The 27,509-nt window shown below is 39.6% G+C and overlaps 1 protein-coding gene across 1 annotated transcript in view; it reads right to left on the bottom strand.

Annotated features, from left to right (window-relative positions):
- Nucleotides 1–27,509, bottom strand: part of kif6 (kinesin family member 6) — a 267,960-nt gene that overhangs the window by 7,450 nt on the left and 233,001 nt on the right. The window contains exons 16-24 of the mRNA XM_034159854.1: nucleotides 22,160–22,262; nucleotides 21,413–21,468; nucleotides 19,693–19,743; nucleotides 17,364–17,451; nucleotides 17,081–17,216; nucleotides 6,579–6,673; nucleotides 4,816–4,890; nucleotides 3,878–3,993; nucleotides 204–258 (exon numbers count right to left, since the gene is read on the bottom strand). Of these exons, the coding sequence (XP_034015745.1) occupies nucleotides 204–258; nucleotides 3,878–3,993; nucleotides 4,816–4,890; nucleotides 6,579–6,673; nucleotides 17,081–17,216; nucleotides 17,364–17,451; nucleotides 19,693–19,743; nucleotides 21,413–21,468; nucleotides 22,160–22,262 (775 nt within the window). The remainder of the gene's footprint in view (nucleotides 1–203; nucleotides 259–3,877; nucleotides 3,994–4,815; nucleotides 4,891–6,578; nucleotides 6,674–17,080; nucleotides 17,217–17,363; nucleotides 17,452–19,692; nucleotides 19,744–21,412; nucleotides 21,469–22,159; nucleotides 22,263–27,509) is intronic.

Genomic DNA, 27,509 nt, shown 5'->3' with positions numbered 1-27,509 from the left:
ATGAGTTTATGGTGGAGCAAAGGGGTTTCCTGAGGATGTTAAGATCTGAGTAGAAAGATAACTAGAACACAAATACGTTAATGAAATTTGGTTTAGCGTATTCAAAAGTTCTCTGTAATTCTATCAATTTGACCCACAAAGTTAAATGATCTCAAAATTTAAACAGCTTGCAAACCATTTAGAACTATGAGCAACTCATCTACCTCAAATCTGAAGGAGGAGACGTTGTCCTCATCCCATCATGGTGGGACACCACAGCTGTAAAGGACAAAAATAGACATCAATGATAAAATGAAACAGATATTCAACATGCACGAGTTTGAGTTGTTCACTATACTCCAATATGTTGTGTGAATACTGATGCAAGCACAATATTTTAAGGTTTGATTTTCTGTCCTGACCAACAATAATTTTGAAAATATGCTTGAGCCCAACCACTACATTGATTGGCCGACAATATTGGCCAATACAAACCTTTCACATCTGCGTTATATTTTGCAGATATGAAAACTTTTATTTTAAATAATAAAGAAAAGCACTTTGGCTGTCGGAAATCATTATGCATCATTATGTAGTCTGTACAGCAGAGGGTGCTCCAAGAGTATTGTTTACAATGTTACCAAGCATGGATTGGACCCCTATCACCCCTTGGTCACATTAGTGACAACAGGCAGAGTGAAAGTGACCAGGTGTCATTCATTTTCAATTAAAGTAGCTGTTTTACAGCGACAAAGGACAAGTGTTCGCTATGACACCAGCTGGATGGGGCCAAAATAGATGAGAAGCCTAGTTTGTTGTTGGTTATATTTCTAATTATTTATAATAAAGTTAATATTTAGGCTGTAAAACATGAAGCCTCAATTATATATTTGTGATCAGGGATTGATATCTAAATGAGATAAATCACTGCCTTTTTTATGTATATATATATATATATATATATATATTTGCAGATATACAGGTATTAGAAATGTTTTACTCCCTAATAACATTATGGTATTGGCCCGCAAAATATTCATATTGGTGGGCTCAAAAACATGCTGGTAGAGAACGACTTTACAAATATATATACAGTTGTACTCAAAGGTTTACATACACGCAAGAAGAAGAGTGAGGAAAGCCACCAAGACACCCAGACAACCCAGAAGAAGTTATAGGCTTCTGTGGCTGTGATTGGAGAAATTGTGGACAGTGGATGATTTTTGTATCACCAGTTATACAGCTTCATGATGAAGTGGTGTAGAGGAGGATTTTCTAAAAAAGAAGACCTGAAAGTTCAGCTACAATTTTCCAGAAGGTACATCTGAGATGCAAGCCTGGATTTGATATTTTGGTGAAAGAAAATCCTCCTCTATACCACTTCATCATGTCAAATCCCAGTCTATCCCAGCAGTTATAGGGCGTGAAGCGGAGGTCACCCTGGACAGGACACCAGTCTGTTACAGGGCCACATACAGACAAACAAACACATTCACACCCACACCTTCGGACAATTCTAAAGTTTCCAATCCACCTAACCTGTGTGTGTTTGAATGTGGGAGGAAGCCGGAGCACCCAGAGGGAACCCACACAGACACAGGGAGAACATGAAAGCACCCCACACAGAAAGGGTGGGAAATGATCCCACAACCTTCATGCTGTGAGGCAACAGCACACTCTCACGAGCGCCACTAGCTTAGCTTATGACAAGCTAAAAGTGGACACTCTTGTAATGGCCGAACAACTGTCCAGTTTCTGGGGATTCTGTGTTAGTACGTGCCCACGGATGATGTGCTTGATGAATTCCTGCGCAAAAAGTAGTTCCAAGATAATTGTGATATATTCCTGTGAGATAATGAGTATATCCCATCTAAATCATTCATTCATTCATTCATCTTCTACTGCTTAGTCCAATTAAGGGTCGCGGAGGGCTGGAGCCTATCCCAGCAGTCATAGACCGTGAGGCAGGGTACACCCAGTACAGGACGCCAGTCTGTCGCAGGGCCACAAACAGACAAACAAACACAGACACACCCACACACACACACCTACGGACAATTTAAAGATCCCAATCCACCTAACCCGCATGTCTTTGGATGTGGGAGGAAACTGGAGCACCCGGAGGAAACCCACGCAAACAATGGGAGAACATGCAAACTCCACACAGAAAGTCCACGGGAATTGAACCCACGACCTTCTCGCTGTGAGGCAACAGTGCAAACCACTAAGCCACCGTGCTGCCCCCATCTAAATCAATTCTACAATTTACCAGTAATAAAGTTATAAAGATAACTGAAGTTTTAAGAGTGACTGTAATAATTATTTAAGAAACTTAAAGTTTATGAGCATTGTAAACATTGACACGATAGAGTTTGATGCGGGATTGTTCAGAAAGATACAATTGGAATGTTTTGATCAAGGGCGCAATTTAGAACTAGAAATTGGGGGGGCAAAGTGCGAGGCCCGCAGGGCTGAAGCCCATCGGCCGGGGGTGTGGGGGCCGCTTTAGGCCCCCAGAAGCCAACAGTTTCTAGATTAGCTCAGATGCATTCTGAGCATCCAGAACAGTAATTTTAATGTTTTGAGAAGACCATAAAGTGGAAACCATTTGACTTATGCAATTTGAAACTGTGGATATACTGTGGAAGTACTTTAGAATAGCCAGCATTGATTTTATTAACATCCTGGTGTGAATAAGGTATCACCACATGTGTAGAACTCAAAAAGAATGATAGGTTGAGTTTTCATAAAAAAACAACTGCAAGTTGTTTTTTTTTTTCTCAAGATTTGTTTTTTCTCAATCTTTTTTCTCAAGATTTGTTTGTTTGAAAAATAACAGATCATAAGTTTAGGACAAATTACTTATCATGAATTTAATTTTCGAAGTGGTACTAATGACAACACTCATACTGAATATAATTTCGCTTGCAAAGACTGATTTTGGAGATCAAACAATAACTGCAGATGGGCTTTCTGAGGCCCCAGACAGCTTTTCTGATTTCCTTTTCTAACTTTCAGAATTTAGTAAATTAGCATATATGGTCCATTGATACTTGTGTGTAGACATTAGTCCCTAGAAGCAACTATTTTTGGTTTCAAATCTGGGCAAATGCAGTCCCAGAGAATTCCGAATGTGACAAACAAGAAACAGGTGTTGTAAACAAGTCAATGCTGCTAAAAATACAAACTTGCAGAAACAAAGATACTATTCTGACATGGTTTTGTACATAAGACTGACATGGTTTGCACATAAGACTGGCATGTTTCAAGTACACACATATATGTCAGAAGGTGGGGGGGGCATACCATATTCTGTCCCCCCTGGTTGAAAAGGTGGGGGGGACATGTCCCCCCTATCCCCCACCAAACTGCGCCCATGGTTTTGATTACCATTTACAGTTGGCGATGAAAGAGTTGGGTGTTAACTTCGTGTTAACGTCCGAACAAGAAGATACACTGAAAGAAATCTATCTGGGAAGAGACACATTCTGTGTGTTGTCGCTCCAATGAGAGCGGCACGCTGGGCAGTGTGGCGAAAGTAGTCCGACGAGCTCAATCTGTGGGCGTGAGCGATCCCACAATTCCGGATGTCAGTCCAGAACTGAGCAGGGTGAGGCAACAGTGTGAACCACTAACTCACCGTGCTGCCTAAATAATGTACATGTTCTTAAAAATGATTCACAGTGTTCACATCAAAAACAAAAAAGGATTTTAAGTATAAATACAAAAAGTCACATAAAAATTTAAAAAGCAGTTTTCATTTCAGTTTGATTTCTGCATTTTTGTGTTTTTAGGCAGCAAACCACCAGGGGGGAAGTGTTGAATGCAAAATGGAAACTGAAAGGCATCTGCTATTTTTTGTTTGCTTTGCATGTGTGTGTGTGTGTGTGTCTGGTACCATTCCTGTTGATCATGTTCTGTCTGGTTCTGTAAAAGGCCCGGATATCATCGTCTATCTGCTGGTCTCCAGTCATCAGATTAGCAGGACATGAAGGTGCAGCAGCGGAAAACATCCTGAAATATTCACACGAAGAAAATGTAGTGACATACTTAAGACAATAAAGAGCAACAGCAGCTTTAGTTAGTTCCTAAGATGACTCTGTGTAAAACTACAATACACACAGAAACAGAAATGGCGGTGATTTGTCTCTGTTGGACCACAGAGGTCTGTCATTTAATAACTTTCTTCATTTCTAAACTATGAAACTCAGTCGAAGAGGTTTGCTCAGAATGTAAAGAACCCTCCCCCCCAAAAAAACAAAACAAAACAAAACCTGAACTATATTGATGATTTTGGTGCAATCTTTTCTTTTTTGTAAACTGTATGGTTGTGCGACTTGGACATCAACTCTTGACCAAAGGCAACACATGGTCATCTTTGGAACTAGGTCTCTTTTGAGGATCTATGGGCACTGCTGGCACAACTCTATCAAACAAGCTGTTACTTACAGAGATTCAGATGAGAGAGTTTCAGCTACAGCGTTGTAGCCATGTGACACAATTCTCTGGGTATTATCCGGCACACAGGTGCCTCAACTTTGGGGACCCCAGCAGCTGGAGAAAGCCAAGGGGAAGCCCATGTTTCACTTGATGGTGGCACACAGATGGTTACTTTTGATAGATGGAGATGGAAGGATAGTCTGTCTGGTGGTTTACCATCCAGGACCCAGGGAGGGTCAGTCTTGCAGAGGATGCAGCAACAGGCTGCACCAGTGCACACTGCCAGACTCAACTTATTCTCTCCAAATGCTGAATGACCTCAAAAACACATTCCTTAATGTTCACATTCCAACAGACTGGATGTCATTTACACTGTCTGATCGACCTTTTACTGACCTGAAGTCTGACCCAGTGGAGTCCGTCACCGTCCCATCATGACAGACTGTCTTGGACGGTGTACTCTTAAACATGCTGGAATTGAAAGAGATTTAACATGATTTTAGGATGCAGCACACACACTGTGATTAATAACAGACAAACCAATGACATGTTGTAGTTGTACAAATATGTAAGTCAGCAAAATGTAAACATAACACAACAGTATAAAACATACATTTACACAAGGATAGAAGAGGAGTAAATTGATCACTAATGCAACATAAGATCGTGTATAAATTGCTAAACATAAGATCACATTTAAAAGGAAAAATGTGCTGTAATTCAGTGAAGTTGGGTTGACTTCAGACATCGAGGACATGGAACATTCTAGGTGCTGTTCTTGGCTCACTGGGTCATCTCTCACTGTACAGCTCAGGCCAGGTGCACTATAAAACACGTTTCAACATTTACCACAGGGACGTTCACGTCGTAACGCGTATCATCTGTTTTTTAACACTGCAGGTGCAGTACAGGATGAAGCTCATAGGGCTTAAATCATGTTGACCTGTGACTTAAAGTAAATCTTTTTGTTTTAAAGTCACACAGTGCTGGTGGTTGTGGTTATGAGACAGAAAACAGTTTGATTTCCAGTATCTGACTGCCGTTACTGATGTTGGTGATGTTAAAATACTGTGGTCACAGTTTCTGTGTCATACAGTATACGAGTCACTGAAGCTGTTCTCGAGTTGTGGCAGACCTGCCTTATGAGGTATCACCCATTTCACAAGTAAACAAAGAAATGTGTGAACTAAATCTTTTCAGTGGGAACATAATCTGATCTGAACTAATAATAACAATAACAATAATAGTAATAAATTGAAATAAAAAAGAGACACCCTGGGGAAGGTGGTCTGATGGGAGGTGTGGTGGTTGCTGCTGCTGAACCAGGTGTAGCCACTTTTTTTTACACTGCAACAGCAGCAGAGTCAGTTCCAGAGTGGACCAAACTATTCCACAGGTAATGACATTATCATTCCACCAATACAGAGTATCAGCGTCCGTGTAAGGTGGTGGTTACCTCCAGGGAACACACTAGTAAATGATGATAATGTCTAATATTCTAATCCAATTACATTTGTTCCGCAAATCTGATTGGTTAATTGTGTGAGATTTCAGACCATAAAATATCGCGTTGACGGTGGCAAAATATTCGACCGCATCACATTTGATGTATTACTCCACGCCCTGACCGCGTAGCTATGCAGATGTCAGTAATGGGGCTGTCAGCTGAGAGCAAGAGATACACTGTAACACTGTTACTACTGTAAGCTTCACCGACTGAATTACTTACAGAAAAATAAACCGTGCAAACAATGGACTTGGATTAGAATGGGAATAACCTCCTTGTGTCTGATGATTTGCAGATGTTAATGCTGGATTACGGTGGCAAATATCCATTTTACCGACCGTAAAATCCAGCATTAACGTCTGCAAATCATCAGACACAAGGGGGTGATTCCGTAATTTTAACATATGTCTTTTGTCATTTAGTAGTCATCACAAGCAATCACTAAGAAATGTTTCAATGTGGACTTTAATTTAGAAAGAACATATATTCATTCCCAAACTTCTGAAAGTCAGTGGAAAATGTAAACAAAGACAAAAACAGATTTGATTAAAACTTGCTGTGACCATCTGTAGATTGTTGTTCATTAGTCAAATAACACTCAAACACAGAAATGGTGTGTGTGTGTGTGTGTGAGACAGATGATGTGACTCACCTAAACCCTGAAGCGCCGTCTAAAAACGGCTCTAAGCTCCTCTGTGTGAACTCGGTCTGCTGATTCAGTCTGGCTGAGCCCAATAATTCAGACTCCTAGTCAGAGAAAATGAAACTCATTGGTGACAAACAGGATAATATTGTTTGTTTTTCTGGTGTGTATGTAAATGACAGACTGACTACCGTGATCAATATCACAGCCCATCACAAGACAGCCTGCAGGACCAACTGTGTATGTAACCGGCACTAATGTAAAGTCAAGGATCTATTAACAGCAAGGTCTTAATGTGGTCAAATACTATGGAAACCCCACGATGCAAAGCTCGACGCATTTTAGACAACAGCCACTAGAGGCACTGCCGCCATCTTTGACTGTTGATCTCAACATCAGCAATCCGGGCAGATATAACCACGCATTTGAGATGTTGAAATGTGAACAATTTGTACTAAGAGCTTGATTTGGTTTGACTGGGGTGTTGGGGGGCTAATTACATGTTGTGAATGTGTATTAATATACTTATTTGACTTATTAACTACATGTTGTGAATGTGTATTAATATACTTATTTTACTTATTAACTACATGCTGTGAATGTGTATTAATATACTTATTTTGCTTATTAACTACATGTTGTGAATGTGTATTAATATACTTATTTTACTTATTAATTACATGTTGTGAATGTGTATTAATATACTTATTTTACTTATTAATTACATGTTGTGAATGTGTATTAATATACTTATTTTACTTATTAACTACATGTTGTGAATGTGTATTAATATACTTATTTTACTTATTAACTACATGTTGTGAATATGTATTAATATACTTATTTTACTTATTAATTACATGTTGTGAATGTGTATTAATATACTTATTTTACGTATTAATTACATGTTGTGAATGTGTATTAATATACTTACTTTACTTATTAACTACATGTTGTGAATGTGTATTAATATACTATTTTACTTATTAATTACATGTTGTGAATGTGTATTCATATACTTACTTTACTTATTAATTACATGTTGTGAATGTGTATTAATATACTTATTTTACTTATTAATTACATGTTGTGAATGTGTATTAATATATTATTTTACTTATTAATTACATGTTGTGAATGTGTATTAATATACTATTTTACTTATTAATTACATGTTGTGAATGTGTATTAATATACTATTTTACTTATTAATTACATGTTGTGAATGTGTATTAATATACTATTTTACTTATTAATTACATGTTGTGAATGTGTATTAATATACTTATTTTACTTATTAATTACATGTTCTGAATGTGTATTAATATACTATTTTACTTATTAATTACATGTTGTGAATGTGTATTAATATACTTACTTTACTTATTAACTATATGTTGTGAATGTGTATTAATATACTTATTTTACTTATTAATTACATGTTGTGAATGTGTATTAATATACTTATTTTACTTATTAATTACATGGTGTGAATGTGTATTAATATACTTATTTTACTTATTAATTACATGTTGTGAATGTGTATTAATATATTATTTTACGTATTAATTACATGTTGTGAATGTGTATTAATATACTATTTTACTTATTAATTACATGTTGTGAATGTGTATTAATATACTATTTTACTTATTAATTACATGTTGTGAATGTGTATTAATATACTATTTTACTTATTAATTACATGTTGTGAATGTGTATTAATATACTATTTTACTTATTAATTACATGTTGTGAATGTGTATTAATATACTATTTTACTTATTAATTACATGTTGTGAATGTGTATTAATATACTTACTTTACTTATTAATTACATGTTGTGAATGTGTATTAATATACTATTTTACTTATTAATTACATGTTGTGAATGTGTATTAATATACTTACTTTACTTATTAATTACATGTTGTGAATGTGTATTAATATACTATTTTACTTATTAATTACATGTTGTGAATGTGTATTAATATACTTACTTTACTTATTAACTACATGTTGTGAATGTGTAAAACCCATAGTTTTTCTGTACTTTACACTTAGGCTACCGATTGCTTGGTATTGCCTAGTTTACAACTGTTTTTCTTTGTTTGTTTGTCGCGGGTTACTCATGTGGGTTACTCTGGGGTTGACTTACACAACTATGTAGGTTATTTGCAGTTTGTTCTTCCATAGGGGCAGTCATTAATTTAATTTTATAAGAAGCATAAGAATAATCAGCACTGTACATTTGATAAATATACATTCCTGACTAAGTGACTCTCCATTAATGTGTTTCTAGTTAAAATACATGGATCCCTTTTTGATAACTTGGCCTACTGGATGATTTCAAAGGAATAACTGAGTGGATATGATATGTAGCGATGCTATCCATGGCATTTTTAAATTAATCAATTAATTAATTAAAAAGAGGAAGAAGCTGTGGCCAAGCCATCGAATGGGGAATAACAGTCTTAGCAAAATCAATAGCAATATACTTCAGTTTGCTATCATTCTACGGCAGTTATCTTAGTAAATGTGTTTTTTACAGCTTTTCTTTTGCTGATTGCTTACACACATTTGGCAAAATCTGCCTCACTGTGTCAAAACTCTACACACAAGCAAGATAAGACACAACACTTGTAAAATTCCTCACAGTTCTGTCAAAATGAAACATTACAGTCAAAACCTAGCAATCTCTTCTAAAAATGTCATTCTAACAACAAAATGATACACACATGCACTATTTCGAAACACTTTCAAATCAACAGCAACAAACCGATGTGTTTTACACAAAACACTGAAGTCACTATATTTGTATTTACTTTTCTCAAACAAGAGCTGAAAGTTACAGTAGTTAGCAATAAAAGTGTTATTTCCCTGTTTTCATTTTTTTGGTTTTGTTTTTACAAAGAAATAAAAAACTAGACAGACAGATTACTATACAGTTCAAATTCAAAACACAAAGCAAAACAATGAAAACAAGTGTTTACAGTACTGTAGTTTACATACATGGTACAATAACATCAGAATGATAGATGGACTGCATTTATATCGCGCTTTTCCATCTATATTAGAAGCTCAAAATGCTTTACAGTGATGCCTCGCTTTCACCCATTCACACAGACACACTCACACACTGATGTCTGAACGACATTGCACTGGACAGTACTATACACTGTGTGGCAGCTGAGGTTTGGGTGGACCCTTTGTCCAGCTTCCCTCAGTGTGAGGCCGTGGTTGATCACATTGTCCACTAAAGTTGCTTGAATTTCATCTGAAACATTTCTCCTTCTTGCTCTTCCTTCTCTTTATCCTTGTCCACGCATCTGTCATTGTCTTCCTCTGCCTCTTTCTCTAGGTCTTATCACCTTCATGATTGCAGATTTGACAAAATGTCTTACCTGAGCTCTATTTGTAGTGCCAAAGGTCGGACTGATTGGTGATGAGTTTTCTGTGTGTTTTCAGATGTGTGCATAAGTATTTCCAATTACAGTTTTTTTAAATTGCTAAAACACAAAACCCAATTCTCTAAACCAAATGACCAGTTCTCTAAACACATTTAGTACAACTAGCCCCCATTTGCCAAAACCATAAACACATTTCACATGAAGACACAATTCACAAAACGCAGTCCTCCTTTTCTCATAAATCTAAACATACACTCAACAAAAATATAAACGCAACACGTTTGGTTTTGCTCCCATTTTGTATGAGATGAACTCAAAGATCTAAAACTTTTTCCACATACACAATATCACCATTTCCCTCAAATATTGTTCACAAACCTGTCTAAATCTGTGATAGTGATCACTTCTCCTTTGCTGAGATAATCCATCCCACCTCACAGGTGTGCCATGTCAAGATGCTGATTAGACACCATGATTAGTGCACAGGTGTGCCTTAGACTGCCCACAATAAAAGGCCACTCTGAAAGGTGCAGTTTTATCACACAGCACAATGCTACAGATGTCGCAAGATTTGAGGGAGCGTGCAATTGGCATGCTGACAGCAGGAATGTCAACCAGAGCTGTTGCTCGTGTATTGAATGTTCATTTCTCTACCATAAGCTGTCTCCAAAGGCGTTTCAGAGAATTTGGCAGTACATCCAACCAGCCTCACAACCGCAGACCACGTGTAACCACACCAGCCCAGGACCTCTACATCCAGCATGTTCACCTCCAAGATCGTCTGAGACCAGCCACTCGGACAGCTGCTGAAACAATCGGTTTGCATAACCAAAGAATTTCTGCACAAACTGTCAGAAACCATCTCAGGGAAGCTCATCTGCATGCTCGTCGTCCTCATCGGGATCTCGACCTGACTCCAGTTCGTCGTCGTAACCGACTTGAGAGGAGAGGTGTTCTCTTCACGGATGAATCCCGGTTCACACTGTCCAGGGCAGATGGCAGACAGCGTGTGTGGCGTTGTGTGGGTGAGCGGTTTTCTGATGTCAATGTTGTGGATCGAGTGGCCCATGGTGGCAGTGGGGTTATGGTATGGGCAGGCGTCTGTTATGGATGAAGAACACAGGTGCATTTTATTGATGGCATTTTGAATGCACAGAGATACCGTGACAAGATCCTGAGGCCCATTGTTGTGCCATACATCCAAGAACATCACCTCATGTTGCAGCAGGATAATGCACGGCCCCATGTTGCAAGGATCTGTACACAATTCTTGGAAGCTGAAAATGTCCCAGTTCTTGCATGGCCGGCATACTTACCGGACATGTCACCCAATGAGCATGTTTGGGATGCTCTGGACCGGCGTATACGACAGCGTGTACCAGTTCCTGCCAATATCCAGCAACTTCGCACAGCCATTGAAGAGGAGTGGACCAACATTCCACAGGCCACAACTGACAACCTGATCAACTCTATGCGAAGGAGATGTGTTGCACTGCATGAGGCAAATGGTGGTCACACCAGATACTGACTGGTATCCCCCCCAATAAAACAAAACTGCACCTTTCAGAGTGGCCTTTTATTGTGGACAGTCTAAGGCACACCTGTGCACTAATCATGGTGTCTAATCAGCATCCTGATATGGCACACCTGTGAGGTGGGATGGATTATCTCAGCAAAGGAGAAGTGCTCACTATCACAGATTTAGACTGGTTTGTGAACAATATTTGAGGGAAATGGTGATATTGTGTATGTGGAAAAAGTTTTAGATCTTTGAGTTCATCTCATACAAAATGGGAGCAAAACCAAAAGTGTTGCATTTATATTTTTGTTGAGTGTATTTTGCCTTGCTAAAACACAAGTTGCATAAAACTCTGCTCATATTCTCAATTTAAAGCTCAAGTGATGCAAAATGCTTGCTACAGTCAGAAAAACCTGAACACAATGTACACACCTGGCTTCATTCATTAAACATAACGATTCAGAATTGTAGACACTTGTTGCAAATGATGTGACCACACCTACAGAAGCCAGTTCAGAGTGCACAGTTTGCTGAAGGTTCCAAATGTATACAGTACCACAATGGACAGAGGCAGAATCAGAGGAAGAGGAGTTAGAGTCAGAAGAAGGAGAGGAGCAGGCCAAGGAGGGAGAACAAGGCAAACTCGCACCATCATGGCTGCGACGTAGATGAGGTCCTGTGGCCTGACCCAGCTCGACAACATGATGCCGCACAATGATGTGTGTGTGTGTGTGTGTGTGTGTGTTTGTGTGTAGTATAGTTCAATAAATGAAAAAAAAAACCATCACACCCTGAACATTGTGTTTTCAATGAGTATTGTGTGTAATGGATCCTCTGTAGTGTTTGCATTGAGTTGTGATACAGTACAGTAGTGTACATACTGTATTCTCTGTAGATTTATATACTGTTCATATGAAACACACAAATCTACGAATGCTACATACTCTACAGTAATATATTTTGAGAACAGATACTGTTCAGATACAGATACTATGTTACTATGTTTTGGCAGTTGCGAACAAATGTAAAAAGGACATTCTCACACACTGAACATTGTGTTTTCAGTCGTTTTGTTGTAGTGTGTAATGGTGCATATAGTGTTTACATTTTTGCAGGCTTTGAGCAGCTGTTTTGGTGTGAGTTTGTGTTTTGAAAAGAGAAAGTGTGGTTTTGTGTATGTAGCTTTAGAAAAGTGTGTTGTGTTTAGCGTTTTGAGAAAATGGGGGAGAGTTTTGTAAAATGTGTTTTAGCAATTTAAAAAAACTGTACCAGATGTGTTTTGCATTTTTATTAAAAGTGTTTTCCCAATGATAACAACATATTTTATCTTTGAGTTCAGTGTCTAATGTAGGAAACTGTGTGTAATATTCTGCAACAACTGTGTTGAGGAATTGCAAGCAAAGTGCAAAGCAGAAAATGTGTTTAAGGTATTGTCACATTGTGTTTCAGCTACTCTTACAAGAAGTTTTGGATTTCAAGTTTTAGTTTAAGCATTCGCTTTTTGGGTGTAAGCAGTTGATAAAAGTATTTATTATTATTATTATTATTATTTTTACATCAAAGTATGAGGAAAAGACAGAAAAAGTTCAAACCTGTAGCAGCCATGGTGATCTTGGCTTCTTCCAACAGCCACATCATGTGGTCTGACGGGTTTTTGACAGTCCAACGTTGTGGTAACAGAACACAGCCATGGGCAAATCTGTCGTGATGGGGCGTTCTATTGAGCTTTGCCTCTTGAATCTATGATACTCTTTGACATGATAAGATTTACAAATAGGTGCTATGAAGCAAGATTGATATCACAGTATTTTTTGCTGTTTGGACAGTGAGGTACTATAGCACCATATTAGCATAAAAATACATGTAGATTTTGATTAAAAAATACTGAGCGTAGGTCCCACTGAAAGGATGTTTATAGCAGGACCATGTCTGTGAAAACAACCTAAAGATACTCAGTTGTACATGCCGATAACTGTGGGAAATCTCACTCCCATAAAATCCCTGGAGGACTGTCTTCTATCAGTGAGAAGTTGGATGTCTAGTAACTTCCTACTTTTAAACTTTGATAAGACTGAAATGATGGTTCTTGGTCCAGCGAGACATCGGCATCAGTTTGTCCAGCTGGCGCTCAGCCTGGGTTCCTGTGTCATACATCATACAGAAAAAATGAGGAACCTTGGGGTAATTTTTGATCCCATGTTGTCTTTTGACCTCCACATCAGGGATGTTACTAGGACTGCTTTTTTCCATCTGAGAAATATAGCGAGGATCCGCCCCATCCTGTCCAGGGCTGATGCTGAGACCCTGATTCATGCTTTTGTTTCTTCTAGACTAGATTATTGTAATGTTCTATTGTCAGGGTTACCACAGTCCAGCATTAGGGGTCTTCAGCTGGTTCAGAACGCTGCCGCCAGACGTCTGACACATAGCAGAAGGTCTGAACATATCACACCCATTTTGGCATCTTTGCACTGGCTCCCTGTCTCTGTGAGAGCAGATTTTAAGGTTTTATTGACTTATAAGGTTGTTCATGGACTGGCGCCATCTTATTTGGCTGATCTGGTGGAACTCTACGTGCCGGCCCGGGCTTTGCAGTCACAGGATGTTGGGCTTCTCTGTGTTCCCAGGGTGAAGAAGAAGTCAGCAGGTCAAAGAGCCTTTTAGTATCGTGCACCCACCCTGTGGAACAGTCTTCCTGCGACCGTGAGGCAGTCTGAGTCTGTGGACATTTTTAAGTCAAGACTCAAAACCTATTTTTATTCTCTTTCTGATGGATAGTTTTTATTTTTATTTGTTTTATTATTTAACTTCTGTTTTTATTTATCAATCAATCAATCAATTTTATTTATATAGCACCAAATCACAACAAACAGTTGCCCCAAGGCGCTTTATATTGTAAGGCAAGGCCATACACTAATTACGTAAAAACCCCAACGGTCAAAACGACCCCCTGTGAGCAAGCACTTGGTGACAGTGGGAAGGAAAAACTCCCTTTTAACAAGAAGAAACCTCCAGCAGAACCAGGCTCAGGGAGGGGCAGTCTTCTGCTGGGACTGGTTGGGGCTGAGGGAGAGAACCAGGAAAAAGACATGCTGTGGAGGGGAGCAGAGATCAATCACTAATGATTAAATGCAGAGTGGTGCATACAGAGCAAAAAGAGAAAGAAACACTCAGGGCATCATGGGAACCCCCCAGCAGTCTAAGTCTATAGCAGCATAACTAAGGGATGGTTCAGGGTCACCTGATCCAGCCCTAACTATAAGCTTTAGCAAAAAGGACAGTTTTAAGCCTAATCTTAAAAGTAGAGAGGGTGTCTGTCTGCCTGATCTGAATTGGGAGCTGGTTCCACAGGAGAGGAGCCTGAAAGCTGAAGGCTCTGCCTCCCATTCTACTCTTACAAACCCTAGGAACTACAAGTAAGCCTGCAGTCTGAGAGCGAAGCGCTCTATTGGGGTGATATGGTACTATGAGGTCCCTAAGATAAGATGGGACCTGATTATTCAAAACCTTATAAGTAAGAAGAAGAATTTTAAATTCTACTCTAGAATTAACAGGAAGCCAATGAAGAGAGGCCAATATGGATGAGATATGCTCTCTCCTTCTAGTCCCCGTTAGTACTCTAGCTGCAGCATTTTGAATTAACTGAAGGCTTTTCAGGGAACTTTTAGGACAACCTGATAATAATGAATTACAATAGTCCAGCCTAGAGGAAATAAATGCATGAATTAGTTTTTCAGCATCACTCTGAGACAAGACCTTTCTAATTTTAGAGATATTGCGTAAATGCAAAAAAGCAGTCCTACATATTTGTTTAATATGCGCATTGAATGACATATCCTGATCAAAAATGACTCCAAGATTTCTCACAGTATTACTAGAGGTCAGGGTAATGCCATCCAGAGTAAGGATCTGGTTAGACACCATGTTTCTAAGATTTGTGGGGCCAAATACAATAACTTCAGTTTTATCTGAGTTTAAAAGCAGGAAATTAGAGGTCATCCATGTCTTTATGTCTGTAAGACAATCCTGCAGTTTAGCTAATTGGTGTGTGTCGTCTGGCTTCATGGATAGATAAAGCTGGGTATCATCTGCGTAACAATAAAAATTTAAGCAATGCCGTCTAATAATACTGCCTAAGGGAAGCACGTATAAAGTGAATAAAATTGGTCCTAGCACAGAACCTTGTGGAACTCCATAATTAACCTTAGTCTGTGAAGAAGAATATGTATGTATGTACTATTTATGTATTTGAATTTTTTTTTTTATTCATTTTCATGTAAGGTGCCTTGAGATGGCTTTTGCTGTGATTTGGCACATTATAAGCTAATTAAATTAAATTAAATTAAAGATGTTGGACTGTTTAACATTAAACCTCAAGCACACAAATATGTAAGTAAAACTGGTGTTTGGGGTGGGTGGGGGGGAGCTGGAGCCAATCCCAGCAGTCATAGGGTGAGAGGCGGTGTACACCCTGGACAGGATGCCAGTCTGTTTCAGGGCAGCATGTAATGGTGTGACAAAAAATTTGGACTACTGTAGTAACAGACTGGGCTTGATATCTTTACTTTTGGAATCAGAAAGACAATCAGGGCCAGAAATCGGCAATGGGAGTGCAGCTTTAAGCTTTAATGAGTGGGCAGTGCAAAAGTCCACTGGTTCACACAACAGAAGCACAGCTTATTCGTATATAAATATATCATATTTCTATGTGGAAATGAGTTTATAGCCAGTTACATCTGTCAGAAAGGTTTAAACAGTCATTTGACTCACATGTGGAGCACAACAGGGGAAAAAATAAAATAAAATCCAGGAGTTTTGACAGCCTCAGTGGTGCAGTTCTGACCAGAAATGTGGACGCACTGAAATGATTGCTGATATTTTGTGTTATTTTTACGATTTCATCTGTGTTTTTTCCTTGGCATCAGTAAAAAATGTTTCTGGTTTGGTGGAAGTGTTCATTCTGCTAATTTCTCACAGTGCTGACAGTATGGCACAGCCGATATCGTGGCACCCTATCACACCAGTGATGACTATGACACCAGTGTGCTGCCCAGTCCAGTAAAAATTTGAACTAAATTTGATGAATTATAACAAAGTCACTGAAAATCTCAAAAACATGATGTCTATGTCAAAAAGGAAACACCAAACTAAACCGTTGCGAACAGTACTCCTCCACGTTATTGCCGCTTTGTGTCTAAGTTGCGTCTCCAGGCCCTTGTTTAGGTCACATGGAATTCCATTAAACATGTTTCTATGCATCATCCTCCTACATGTCTCTCCAACAGGACCAATTATACATGATGCTGAACAGAGACTGCACAGGTCAGACTGGTGCAATAAAAGTCTCTAAAGTCAGACACACATACATATCACCTTACAGTGAGGAACGTCCGTAGAGACCAATAGTCAGCCAAAACAGAAACAAAAAATTTAACCATAAATGCAGACAAAAATGAACAGATGAGCCCTCCTGAACAATATCAAAAACGTATGTTTGACACACCAGCCCAGTCAGTACGTCACGCTCACAGAAGCTTTATGTGGTGTTGTCATATGGACAGGAGAGAGGTTAGATCGCTCACCTGCAACCTGGAGGCCTGATCCTTCCACCATTCCTGGAAGTCCTTCTGCAGCTTGACATTTGACCTCTCGAGCATCAGCTTCAGGTACTCAATCATGCTCCTGAAATCCTTCAGAATGGCTTCAGTGTCCTTGTAACTGATAAAGAGATATTAGTAGCCGCAAATGTATCTTACATCCATCTTCTACTGCATCTGCTGCTCTGTCCAATAAATCTAAAATGAGTCTCGGGACAACATGAAAATATCATGAAAATATTGCACATATTTATTTTCCTGCACTCACACTTTTTTCTCAGCATCAAAGCATTTCAGCAGGTTTGCTTCTTCCGGGTCTATGTCCTCTTCACACTCTTTGTGATTCTCCATTACAGCTAAAATAGAATAGGACATCATTTTCAGCTTCTTTGTTTTTTGCCAACAGACAAAATCCCAAATACACTCTCGAAAGTTCAAAAATGTTTCCTTGCTTTGTTGTTTAAACTCAGACTCTCCAGATGTTGTTCATATGTTTGTGTTGTGTGGATGCAAATCCTTCAAAGACAACCTTTAGTAGTACAATAGGAGTCAGACCGCTGTGATGGAGCACTAAAAATAACCTTTGGTGCCTGAACTGGAGAGAAATGTTTGTGCGCTTTACAACCAGATTTCCTCATCAAAGCATTTATGCCGCTGATCAAAAGAAGCAGGAAAGAATAAATGACGGTGTCTCAGAGCTGCACCGCCCAGACTTTGGTCACTGTGTTGTTCGGGGATGAAGGCCTACTGCAATGCCTTTGAAGTGGCCGCTGCTGCGCTCACTGTACAAAAGCACCCACGTGTTGGGCGTCCACCACACCCTCTGACTGGACCACAGTGCCAAAATGCTTAAACACAATCCGTCTTAGCAATATCACACTATGTGCCATGGAGGGGCAACAGTCTGAAGAGTTTTGTTCTGATCAACCCCATCAGAAGGTGATCTGACGGATAAACCCGTCTCCACTCAAACAGGTGCTAATCCTACTTTTGTCTTTACACTTTCAATATTCTCTTCTGTCACTGAATTCTATTCAATTTATTTATATACTGCGGATAATCCCAACACAGGACAACAAGGCAATACACAGGTTTAAACTGGACCCACCTCCAGATCAAGCACGTTAGAAACAGTGGTCCCTTAAGTGATTTTATTTTTTGCTTGTTTTACAGAAAGAAATCTCAGGCAGGGTGACCATCTGCATTGGTCACACTGACAAAAACAGTCATAATAATAATAATAATAATAATAATAATAAAGCACAACAAGGAATTGTCAAACATGCAGAGACAATTCAATTCAATGTCAATTTAATTAGCTTATAATGTGCCAAATCACAGCAAAAGCCGTCTCAAGGCGCCTTACATGAAACAATTCAACATAAAATTTAAATAAATAATTAAAAATGAATTTAAAAACAATTAAAATACATAATTAAAACAGAAGTAAAATAATAAAACAGATAAAAAAGAGACAGAATGTTGTAGCTCCATAACCACATAGATATAGAGCCCAGCAGGGCTGGACTGGGACACAAATTCAGCCCTGGACTTTTTGGTTAAGTCTGGCAACCACCACAGTCTGCATGCAGATACTGTACCAACATACATGAAATACATATAAGCACACAAGCCTTTAATAACACTACTTTATATTCTGGAGTCTTGAATAAAATAAACGATGACCACACAGTATGCTGGTCGGTTGGACCTGTAGGTGTAAATGGAAAGGGGGGGGGGGATTTTCATTTATATGAAAAGCTAAACCTTTATATCAATGAGTGTTTATCCACACCATGCTAGCACACACCTGCTATCATCGCCACTGCCACCAAATCTCCTTCTGCTCCTGTACCACCTCCATGGCAGCGGGAGCTTCATTGTCACTTTCACTGACTGACTCTGACACCACCTGCTGCTGCTGAGAGGGATCTACAAGTGCCCCTGTAAGGCTGGCCCCCGCAGCAAACATCTCTGAAATTTTTCTGCTCTTAGCAGCATCAGTCATGAGAGGTGTTTGTTTTCTTTTCCCTCCGTTTTTTTTTTTTTTGCACCGCCTTTCTGGGTCTTTTTTTCTACATTTTGTAACGTGCTTTTGTTTCATATTCTGCTGTTTTCTTTCTCTCTCTCTCATCAGGACTGCCCATCATTAAAGGTGATTTGTATGGGGGGGGGGGGGGGGGGGGGTTAGAATATATGTGGGTGGGACTCCTGGGAATCTGTAGCCTATCATATGGCCACAATTGGGTCACGTATTCTTTTGACAGACAAGCCACTGGGCCTATGCTGTGTCTACAGGCTGCAGCTGAGCTCTGTGGGCCAGTGCATGTCTATCCTTGGGCCAGTTACCATGGCAATGTGCAGCAAAAAAAAAAAAAAAAGGCAGCCAAAATCCTGGTACTCCCAATGGCCAATCCACCTTTGGAGCCCAGTGATCACAATGACTGATGGCTCAAAGGACAACCAAGAGGTGAAGAGTGGAGTCACAGTAGAATGTACTACAAATGGCAAGCTAGTGTTTGTATGGATGCCAGATCAGTCATTAAGTAGGACATTCAATGGATGTTTATGAACATCCAATCACAGCTTGATCTTACCATATATTGCCCTTTGCTTTCGTCGTATCTCGATCTGCTTCTTCAGCTTCTCTAGGAAAGACAGATTATATCAATTTAACACACATTTTAACCAACCCCCCCCCCCCAAAACAAAAAAAACAAAAACACTAAAATAAAAAAAACAGACCATCCAGAAACCATACAAAGACAGTTTATGGACCTCCTGCTTCTGTGCCATTTCATTATTGCTGGATATCAAACCCACTATGGTCAAATTTGATGAGAGTGTTTGAACTGCAGACACCAGTATAGTCTTGAGTAATGAGGGCATAAAAGAGTCAACTGAGGACACAGCCTTGGGGGAAAACACTGTTGAAATGGCACCCTGACCTGCTGGGGTTTGTTGGTCAAAAAGGTCCTGATCCACAGATAGATAGAGGTTCCTAGAATAATTTGTCAGCAATTTGTTGGCCAGTTTGCTCAAGGTGATGGAGCTGAATGCAGAACTAGCGTCAACAAACAGTATCCTAACAAATGCTGGTGTGAGGGAAACCGAGGTCTTGTGACTGCTCAGGTCTTGGGCACAGAGACAGTGATGGTGGTTTTCAGACAGGTCAGGACTACGGCTTGTTGTAGTGACACTTTGAAAATATTTATGAATACTGTGGCAAGAAGGCTGGCACATGCATGTCCTAGAACACCACCATGCCCAGCTGCCTTAATGCTGATTATGCTAGAGAGTGACCGGCTGATCACTTCCTGGTGAGGTGATGGTTTTTGTCCATTATCACAACTACATTTGGTGTGCTGCACATTTTTTTGACGCTGTGTTGATTTCTGAAAACTTAAAATGCTAATGCATCAAATTCTTGGGGATTGTCTATTAAAGCTATATTTTGTGCAGTTTTTCTGCCCCAGAAAAAGAACAATAAAAAAAAACAAACAAAAAAACCATGAAAGCCCCATAATGCTGTGGCAGTCATGTCCATGATGAATGTATGTAAAGTTCTGACCCCAACTGTATTTGGCTCAAGTGGGATTATGTTTGAAATCCATATTGTACGCTAACAACAATGCTAAATTAAATGCTTAGACATTGCTGTCTCTGTAGGGGAACCACAGTGGGTCAACGGTTAGTGCTGATGCCTCAAGGCAAGAAGGTCCCCAGTTTAAACCTGATCTGGTCCTTTCTGTGTGGAGTTTGCATGTTCTACCCATGCATGTGAGAGTGTGAATATGTGTGACCTACGACAGACTGACAGCTTGTCCAGGACGTACTCAGACTTTCTCCAGCAGCCCTGTGACCCTTAACAGAACTTTGCAGGTTCCAAAATGAATCTCTCTCTGTAGGTTCAACCTCTCACCCTCTCCTGTGTGACTGATCTTCATGCAGTGTAGATCCATGAGGGATCATCCATCAGGCTTTTGCCTATATGACTGTATACCATTTTCACATTCTGGTAATATAAAATTTCCAAGCAGGGCTTTGAAAATGGAAAAGAAAAAGGCTGAGCTGAATATTCTGCAGCTTTCCAGCCAGAGGAGAGAATTACCTTCCACTAAAAACACTGCCTCTCATCCAGGAAGAATGCAGTTTCGTGCACCTAAGGCTGGAATAACATTTGACAGCACGATGTTTTTCACTGACTAAGATGAATTACTTGGATGCTACGTTTCTTGAAATCTCTGGAGAACGACATAAAAACACTATTTAAACTGAGTCAAAATTGAGAATACAGCATTTGTTGAGATAACTTACTGAGTCTGGTTATGGACGCTTTGAGTTGTTCTCCATATTTTCTGGCCTCGGCTGTCCTGTTCAAAGGAATGGAAGTATTAATGGATTCTTTAAAACTACTGGATAAAGACAATCAAAGGCATCAGAGATGATTTCATTTTATTTAACTCTGTCAGCGCTGCCCTTCACCAGAACCTTCTCCACTCTCAAAACTGGTCCCTCATTTGTCTGGATGTTATTTAGTCATGACAGGACAGAACAAGGCTGGAAAGGTTTGACCACTAACTCAAAGGTTTCAGCAAATCAGGAAACTTAGTGGGATGATCATCTACATCAACGTGCACACATTACATTTTCATGTAAAAGATCTGATTCTTTCTTTCATTTTTTACATCTCTTACACAGAAAGGTTTTTCAAAAATATTTCTATAAATTATTCCAAAACGATCAATCTCATGACCTTTAAGGTTTTTCTGTTGGTTACATTTTCCCATTATTGACTAAGAATCAAACTTGTGTTCCGCAAACATGCTGCATTCACAGATATGTGTGGTTTCACGCATGTGGTTTCAATTCTCCAACAATTTCCTCACAAAAATGTCCTGTTATATACAAAAGTCCCTGGAAAATAACTGGGTTATAGGAAAGTTTTCTATAATTAGCACTTGCAGCAAATTTGCCATCTGGATGAAAAAACTAAATGGTCAAAAAGAACAAAAAGGAAAAAGAAAAATCACACTTTTGTGTAAAGTTTAGTTTGTCACTAACCTCTGTTTGAGCAGGTTATTATTGTCTTGTATAGTTTGACTGCTCTCATGGTCCCTTCTGAAAATTTCAAAGGCTTCTCGCTTTCCCATTGATAACTGTGGACCTGAGTGGAAAAATGACAATGACAACAGCACCCAGGAAAAAACACAAACAAAACAGAAAAACAACATAAAGACAAAACCCTAATGTTCCAGAATGAAGCTATATGCAGCATCCTTGAAATCAAAAGCTACCAAACTTTTAACGTGATTGCATTCACAGCTGATGTGAGGTGATTCAGAGTTCTGATCATTTACTCTGGACACTTGACATTAATTTATGTTTGTGACATGTATCTTGTCTGATAATTTGTACAAGAGCTCTTCAAGGGTTGATATCTTGGAAATAAAGTAAAATACACCAATAGTGCACCTGTCCAAACCTGGACATGCAAAAATGAGCAGCAACTGCTTAAAAAAAAAAATCTAATTTTATTAGGATCTCATCCAAAATGGCCCAGTAGTCCACGGACCAACCAGGTTGTCAGCACCACTTAAGAGGACTAAACTGCACTTACAATCCAGCTTCAGTGTATCTCCAAAAAGGTACACTTTGGACCATCTGAATGTTGTACAGAAAAAAAGAAGTAAAAATAGTTGCAAAGGTCAGTTTCAGTTTGTACAGGGGTCTAAAGTTAAAGTTGCTCCAATTTCTGTAAAAGGTGACGCAAATTATTAGTTGAGTTAATAGAGTTTTAAAAAGGAATAGTCGACACCATCTTTTATGCATAATTATCAAATTACGGGGTAACATATGTCATGCAATCCAATGGACGTCGACATTGTTGGACCTTTACTTTGGAGACCAAACATTCAACACAGTCAAAACTATTCCTTTTATTCATCCCGTTAACTCAACCAATACTTTGTATCACTTTGTTTAATCAAAATCAGAGCAACTTTATCTTTTGACCCCTGTACAAATGGAAAAAAATAATTTTTGCTGTTTTTTCCCCCATAGCACCAACTACACCTTTTTGGAATCGCTATGATCAGACAATAATGTAGTATACTTTCAATATGAATGGAGCATTTTAAAATTTTGACTCCTGTTTGATTCTTCATTGACCTCCACTTGGCTACTGCTACCAGCCTGAGATGCCACAATACATTTTTGTGTAGGTCATGGTCCACTGAGGCTGGACTGTAAGTGTAGTTTAGTCCCCTTAAATCAGAGGTCTCAAACTGGTTCCAGAAAGGGCCGAGAGGGTGCAGGCTTTCTGTGCAACCACCCACTCCAGCAGGTGATTTCACTGATTAACTGATTCCACCTGCTCAAAGTGATGTTAATCAGTGAAATCACCTGCTGGAGTGGGTGGTTGCACAGAAAGCCTGCACCCTCTCGGCCCTTTCTGGAACCAGTTTGAGACCTCTGCCTTAAATAGAACTGATTAGGTCAAAATTGACTATTGGCTCATGGACTACAAGGCCCAACACACACAATTTAAAATGCTGTGGACCAAAGTGGAACCAGAGTGATGAAAAATGCACATACACACTGTAGCAGTTATAAAATTTACTGTTTGTTAACAAGAGAAACTAAAAAAAACAAAAAAAAAAACAGCAATGGGTCCAACATTTGATTGACTTTCACTATTAACTCATCAACTTTTAGCTATAGCTTTATTGTGGAGTGGAAGAGAAAAGGAATTTATTCAAAAAGAAGACATGCCATTCTAGCTTCAGTTTGCACAGATTTTGAAAGAAAAACAGTAAATACAGTATGTTTGTAAAACTCGCTGCTGATGTGATGTGTTGCTCTTGTTCATTGCGTTGCCGCTGCACGGTGAGACACAGCGAGATGATGCCAACTAATTTTTTTCCCAAATCTGGGGCGCTGCAAAAAACAAACAGTGGACTAATGGGATGCAGCATCCAATGCTGATGCATCGAAAATACGGGGATGGGATTACCGGTACACATCCCGAACATATTATACTGGTACGTTGAGAATATCGTGATCCAGTATAGACCCCTAGTACAAATATAAAATCCAGTCAAATAAAATGGAATCGAACAATGGACTAATTGTATAATTGACTAACTGCATATGACAGAAATGAGGCTTATGTCTGTAATCTGCTTTTTTTTGACAATACGTATGAAACTATATATCATACATTTTATAATCCACATTCGAATCATCCGTTACGTAAACCACCTGAACAAAAGTTCACCGGTTTGTCATTGCTTCACTTGTCTTTGAATCTGAGCTCATTTGTCCCACCAGGTCTTGTCCACGCTCCGCCTCTTTGTCCAATCATACATTGAATGGTAAATGGTAAACAGACTGCATTTACATTTCCATCTACATCAGACACTCAAAGCGCTTTACAACTAATGCCTCACATTCACCCCGATGTGCTGCCATACGAGGTACTCACTACACTTGGGGATTAAGGATCTTGCCCAAGGGCCCTTAGTGATTTTCTGGTCAGGCTGGGATTTGAACCAAGGATCCTCTGGTCTCAATCCCAACGCTTTAACCACTAGACCATCATGGTCAACATGGTGACGTCCAAGCATGTTGTGTCTTATTTTTGTCATGAGTGCTTACTCTTATTTATGTGTTGTTTTCACTTTTTCATGCAATTTATGCATATAATGTCACCTGCCTATGAGAGAGAGAGAGAGAGAGAGAGAGAGAGAGAGAACGCTAGAGGAGGGGTGAGGCTTTTTTTTGCCAACAGCATTCATGATACACAGACATATTAATATTATGTGGTTGCAGTGACTTTAGTCCTGGGTTTCAGTTCAGGGCAACTAACAATGCCACATGCACTACGCTGGGTGCTGAGTGTAAAATAGTGCCCAAAGACTTTTATCCGCTGCCTTGTAAATTTAATTCAAGAGGAAATAACTCACACCTCGATATGCAACAACACAGCAGCCAATTATAACAAACACAAACAGGCTTGTCATTCCTGCATTGGGAATCTGTGTCCAGATACATATGGACCTAACTGTTGGGAAAGTGTAGGTACACGGACCCACAACAGGGGGCGCAAATGAACGGACAATGGAATAGGTCAAATAACAACACTTTACTGTTGTGAATGTGCACAACAAATACAACAGATTGCAACAATAGACAATAGTCAATTCACAAGGTGTCGTGTGGGCAGGCTCGAAGATAGGAGACGCCTGTCCAAAGCAGAACCGGAACCACACGATTTCCTCCGCCACCAGACCCCGGGAATACTGGAGCTGCCAAGTCCCGAACTCCCAGGTGGCCACTGCCTCCGTGTGTCGGATCTGGTACTGCTGGCAAGGAACAAAAAGCAAGTGAATGAGGATGCTTTTGCACCCAGGAATCAGCACGGCAGGAAAGCTACCTCCACCTCTCGTTGGAAAAACAGTCCAAAAGATAATGCACAAAAGTCACAAAGGATATTGTCAAGCAGACAGCTGAGGTACGTTACCTTCCAGGTAGAACGATATCTCGGCAAAGAGGTGGAGATGTCGTCCTGCTGATATACTCCTGCCGATCAGATGATTGGTAACAGCTGTTGCAGGTGATGCGTGACAGCTGTCACCCTGGCTGCTCCTGTGAGGCGGCTGCGCCCTCTGGTGCCTGGAGCCCGCACTCCAGACAGGGCGCCCTCTGGTGGTGGGCCAGCAGTACCTCCTCTTCTGGCGGCCCACACAACACTAACTGCAATTATTACATTTCAGGTCAGGCTGAACCTGTTCACCAAATTTCAAAAGAAACCATTTCATCAGTTTTTGAGTAATGTTGCTAAGAATCCAACAAACCAAAAGATGCAGATGTGAGTAATGATGCCGTTTGTCAAGAAAGTCCCAGTACTTAGTACAGAGCAGACACAGTGCACCTGATGATCTGCATATACTCAATCACAACGAAACTATATATGGAAAAAATACTGTCCTGTTGTACTGTGAAACAAATCATCTCTGAACTAATTGTATAAGACATTACAGTCATGTAATCAAGGCCAAGACATAAATAAGTAGAGATTAATAAAAACAAAGAATATCATGAAAATAACTTCAGGGCAGGAGCTGTTTCTACACTCTAAAAAAGAAACTTCAACTGAGTTAATGCCACAAGACTTCTCTAGTTAAGGGCCCTGTCCCACTGGGGAGAGGATTAATTGCACATGAATTGAGTATACAAATTGTGGGCGTTTGTTTTCATCCGCAACATAAATGGTGAAAATGGCTGCAATAGTGATGCCAAAAGGAGCGAGCGCACATGTTGCGCATGCACAGCATCTGCATTGCGGCCATAAAATAAGCGCACTAGCTCGTTTCGGCATCACTATTCACACCAACAACACAGGCTCTGGAGCATTTGCTGGACTTGGACAAGTTGATCACAGAGTTAATGTTCATTTTGTCATGCGAGGGTTAACTGTTCATGAGTTTGGGGAGCGGGAGGGGGGAAGCCGCTCAGGGTGTGAGACCGTGTTTTTTTTTTTTTTTTTTTTTTTTTTGAGAGTGTCACAGAAAACAGACTCTTCCTTTTGTTAGTGTTAAATAAAAGTCCTGGATTGCAGCAGCTATTACGTCTTTGTGGATCTACACAGCCGGACTGTCACTGACTGGCAGGTATGTCGCTTTCTGCCACATATAGTACTCTGGGTTTACGTGTTTGTTATGCATTCACAGATTGTCCACAAATCAGCTGCAAAGCAGATACGCTTTATTCGTGGCCAATCTGTATGCATTCGCTACATCATATTTTAGTTTGTGATGTGGACATGATGGGCACGATATATATCTGTTTTACACACTGTCCTGGTCCGCTGCCAAGCTGCAAATCCCAGTCAGTTGCGGATATCAGCGGTTAATGGCAGATGTACAGCACATAGAGTGAGTATGTATTGTGTATGTATGGAGTATGTAAGGCGGATGTTATCCGCATCCAGATTTTTGAGCTACTCAAAAATCCTGGCGGACATGCATGCCTCTCCGGATGATCACGGGCGTGTTCGGATGACGGCCAACTCATACAAGCATGTTACACGGATATTTGGCGAATATGGGCCAATTCTGTGCGCAATCCATACGCAAATCCCCCTAAACACTAGTGGTACAGGGCCCTAAATTGAAATAACTTAAAGAAAACCTATACAAATTGTTACATCATTTTTTTTCTTGTTGGAGACAGCGGTTCATTTTTTAGAGTGCAGGAAAAGTAGTATTCTGCATTGTACAGATTGTTTAGGTACCTAGATTGTATTTGAAATGTGCTATAAATACATCAGATTAAATCTCTAATCTTCCAAGTTGTGTTTGATGATGCCTGAAGTGTTTCTAATAAAGTCAGGGTGGCGCTTCTTTCAGAC

The sequence above is a fragment of the Thalassophryne amazonica genome, chromosome 19, assembly GCF_902500255.1.
Source record: "Thalassophryne amazonica chromosome 19, fThaAma1.1, whole genome shotgun sequence".
Classification (NCBI taxonomy): Eukaryota; Metazoa; Chordata; class Actinopteri; order Batrachoidiformes; family Batrachoididae; genus Thalassophryne; species Thalassophryne amazonica.
This window is presented reverse-complemented; position numbering and strand designations above follow the sequence as displayed.